This window comes from Solanum lycopersicum, chromosome 5, assembly GCF_036512215.1.
Source record: "Solanum lycopersicum chromosome 5, SLM_r2.1".
In the NCBI taxonomy this organism is placed as follows: Eukaryota; Viridiplantae; Streptophyta; class Magnoliopsida; order Solanales; family Solanaceae; genus Solanum; species Solanum lycopersicum.
In genome coordinates, this window is record NC_090804.1 from 24,945,506 (window position 1) to 24,949,687 (window position 4,182).

The 4,182-nt window shown below is 31.6% G+C and overlaps 1 protein-coding gene across 1 annotated transcript; it reads right to left on the reverse strand.

Annotated features, from left to right (window-relative positions):
• Window positions 1-974: 974 nt before the first annotated feature.
• LOC138348713 (uncharacterized) lies at window positions 975-3,835 on the reverse strand. Its single transcript, XM_069298283.1, has 4 exons — window positions 3,261-3,835; window positions 2,719-2,978; window positions 1,523-2,116; window positions 975-1,393 (listed from the first exon to the last, which is right to left on the reverse strand). The coding sequence occupies exons 1-4, from the start codon at window positions 3,833-3,835 to the stop codon at window positions 975-977; spliced, it is 1,848 nt and encodes a 615-aa protein (XP_069154384.1).
• Between the last annotated feature and the right edge of the window lie 347 nt (window positions 3,836-4,182).

The window sequence follows — 4,182 nt, forward strand, 5'->3', positions numbered from 1 at the left end:
TTTGAGGATAGATGTTCTTGTGATGATGACTTCCAGATTTTGGGGATAATAATAAATGTTTGAGTTTTAGAAGTTATTTGATTTATTTTGTTAATGAGTTTTTAAGTCTTCCGCAATGTTTTAGTTCATTATGTTTGAAATGATGGGGTTAGATTGGTTGGTTCGCTCACATAGGAGGATAAATGTGGGTGCCACTCACGGCTCGATTTGGGTCGTGACACTTTCTATTTCTGTATGTTGCATGTTTAAATTAGAATTTTAAGGCTTCAAACATGTAGAATGGAATGATAAACAAAAAGAAAAAATGGGCAAGGAAATCCTATTTCTTTTCTCCTTTCTATTTCTGTATGTTGCATGTTTAAATTAGAATTTTAAGGCTTCAAACATGTAGAATGGAATGAGAAACAAAAAGAAAAAATGGGCAAGGAAGATCAATACTGACGTACATAAAATGAGAGTTATATTGTCTTAGCCATGTTAATTGTATTCTATATTTACGATTCATGTGACAAATATTAACAACCTAATATAGCTTATCATAGTCTTCAGACAAGGAATGATTACTTTATCATAGTCTACTAGTATTATTTGAAGATTTTGCATTTGATATATATATATATATATATATATATATATATATATATATATATATATATATATATATATACATATACACACACACACACACATATATATATACATACATATACATACATACATACATACATACATACATACATACATACATATATATATATATATATATATATATATATATATATATATATATATAACAATGCAACACAACAATGTAACTAACTGAATAAGCTCCAGACTATACAACAAAAGGCAAAAAATTAATTATTATTTGAATTACATTACAGTAGCTAATTGAAAGAAAATTATCAAAACTAGACATTGACCCACATTTGGAATTAACACAATTAAACTAATCAACAATTATCCACTTAATTTTAATTACGATCTGGACATCGACGCCTATCATTTCCGGTTTGTCTATATAATCCACAAGCTCGCTCATATACAGCAGCACCACGATCCATCTCATTGGGTATTCTACTGTTCCTTGATCGATTGAGACGACGATAGAATTCATTACTTTCCATTCTAAAATTAGGAGATGGCCAATACGCCTTATGGCCAACCGGTGAGAAGAATCCAGAATATGTTGCAACATAATTCTCTACAGTGAAATGTTCACTAACAAAGTTTCTAGCTAGCTCTCCCATTCTATCAGTAACCTTCATGACATGTGAACATGCGAAATGTAAATTAACCCATTTTCCACAATCACATTTTCTTTCATTCAGTGAAACACAATGAGGATTACCACCAGTACCATCAACTTGAATAGATCTAACCTCATATACCCCTGTGGGTATATTCCAATAAAAAACAAAGTGCCTTTTTGAATTTTCATAGTTCTTCTCCCACTTCATTTTGTACCTTTCGATCCACAATTCATCTTATTCTAGGAGTTTTTGCGCTTTTTTAGACCTACGAGTGTAACTTTCAACAGTTTGCTCTAATGAAAGTCTGACCATAGAAGTGACCGACAAGCCACGTGCTTTTTTCAACACTCCATTGAACAACTCTGAAAGATTTGTTGTCAACACTCCCCATATTTTACCACCATCATGGCTAACCGTCCATTTCTCCAAGGGGATTTTTTTGAGATATTCATATGCATCTTCATTTTCTTCTCTAATTTGCCAAATCAAGGACTCAAATTTTCTTACTTGATGGGTTGAAGCAGCCCTCCACATCAGCCTACTAAGATCCTTGTCTGGAAATCGAGATCGAAAATTACTCTTAAGATGCCTTATACAATATCTATGGAAGACTCGAGGCTCCTGAAATCGTCGCAACTCCTGCAAACTTGTCAATATTCCTTTTTCCCTATCAGATATAACACAAATATCTTTTCTATCTTTTATGACATGTGCACTCAAATTCTTAAAAAACCATTTCCATGCTTCTTTCGATTCTTTGTCTACAATAGCAAACGCTAGAGGAAGAATATTATCATTTCCATCAATTCCAACAGCAATCAATAATTTAATCTCATATTTTCCATATATATGAGTTCCATCTACTGAAATAACAGGGCGACATGGTTGAAATCCATCAATGCATGACTTGAAAGCCCAAAATACATATTTAAAATTTTTTACCTCTAATGAACTCATAGACTCTTCGTGTTTCCTTCCACCATTGTTCCACGGTTTAAGTGTTGAAAAGCTGCAAAAATTTGGGTAGGTCGCTAAATGATTTCTTAAAGTCACCATACACCAATTCAAATGTGTGTTGACGTCCAAGCCACGCTTTTCTGTATGTTATTTGATGACCAAATTTTTCGTGAACCTTGGAAATGACATCTACCACCAAAACCTTGGGATTTTTTTCAATTTGATTAAGAATCAAAGATGCAATTACATTGGTATTTAGATTGTCATGACCTCTAGAAAGCCCCTCAGTCTCACATCTATGATTTTCAATATATTTTCCTATTTTCCAAAGGTTACCTCCAACCTTTCGTCCTCGGAGAAACCACAATCAACCCAATGAAGTATGAAACTTGCATCTTGCGACCCATAAACTCTTGTTTGATGTCACCACCTTGAATGCTTTATTTTTTTTTCAAACTCCAAATTGTCACAGCTCGTTTTAATTTTTCTTAACTATTAAAAAACATACCTTTTTTCAAATCTTTTGTGCCATCTTCAGACCAGACGGAACAATACTCCATCTCAGATTCACATGTAGACATGAAAATGTCTTCCTCGTTATCTAATGTTCTAAAATAGGGTACATCATTTTGCACTTCAGACGCATCCTTTTCAAATTGATTAGGAAGGTTTATACCAATGTCATTTTGAGAAAAATCTCTAGCATTATTGATATCTTCATCTGATTCACTTTCACCATCATCTTTTGAAGGTTCATCTTCCTCCAAACTTTATTCACTAATTTCAGCATTTACATCACTATATGGATCAACATTGTTCTTATTTTCTCTGTGGAAAAAGAAGTTCAATTAAATTTTAGGAAATTATGATACATAGAAGCTTGTTTAAAATCAGTAATTTATTCTCCATAAGGTTATTTCTTAAAAAAATTAAGGTAATTAATCACAAAAAATATCACTATCTATCTATATATGTATATTTATAATGAGTAAGATTGTGTTATCAACTAATTATATTAAAATTCATTAAAACATAAATTTGTTGTTTTACCTGCCCTCATATTTTCTCGAACTATTGTCAACATGTCTTTGACTACTTGAACCTTCGCCAAATGATCCTTGGTCATGCATTAACAAATGTTGAAATGGTGGTTGAGCAATCGGCTCTGCATAATGAGGTTGACTAACCGTGGCAAATCCATAATTTTGAGACAATAAATTCACGTGATAACCATGTTGACCACTAATTTGAAATATATCATTTTGATTTGTTGATTTGGTCTTTACATACATTTCCAAAACATTTATGTCAATCTTATCCGCAAAGTTTTGAGGTATAACAAAAAATTGTAGCAAAGATTGATCATCATCAATTTTAAACTCAATGAACCTTGTATGGTTACCTTGAATCGAACAAGGATATTTTCCCGCAATATCCATTTGAATATTTTCACTAGTTGTACCCATTTTCTCATGCAATAATTCAACCAATTCAACATACTTCATTGAAGTATACATGTTAATAATCATTCTAGCACATTCAGTATACCTGCATCCGTTCATTTCAGTAATTATTTCGCCACCCCAGTACAAAGCAACCATCACATTATGTTCAAAATTTGCCATTTTTATTCCTACACATAAAAATAAGTCATCTTTCTAAGTAATAAATTAGAAAAATATTTGAAAGCTATAGTAAAAATAATAACACAATGTATTGACTTGACTTATTTAATTCATACCTTTGTAAATATTGTTTCAAAATTGGGCTACACAAACAAAATTTTGAATGAATATTGTTGGAGTATTTAGAACATTTGTTTCAACAAGGTTCATTTTATAACCATTTGTCGTTAGTAAAAAAAAGAAAAAATTAACTTTAACATAGTGTCGTAATTGATAATCACGATTTAATGTAGAAATGTGGTCAGCGATAACGTTTTATGATTTGTAAGATTCCAATGTAGCAGGAT

Excerpts from the sequence above, each read along its gene's own strand:
- LOC138348713 (XM_069298283.1), bottom strand. The coding sequence starts at position 3,835 with ATGGCAAATTTTGAACATAATGTGATGGTTGCTTTGTACTGGGGTGGC. Across the intron at positions 2,979-3,260 it reads TCGAGAAAATATGAGGGCAG|TTTGGAGGAAGATGAACCTT; the intron begins GTAAAACAACAA and ends TAGTGAATAAAG. Across the intron at positions 2,117-2,718 it reads CACAAAAGATTTGAAAAAAG|TAGATGGAACTCATATATAT; the intron begins GTATGTTTTTTA and ends CTGTTATTTCAG.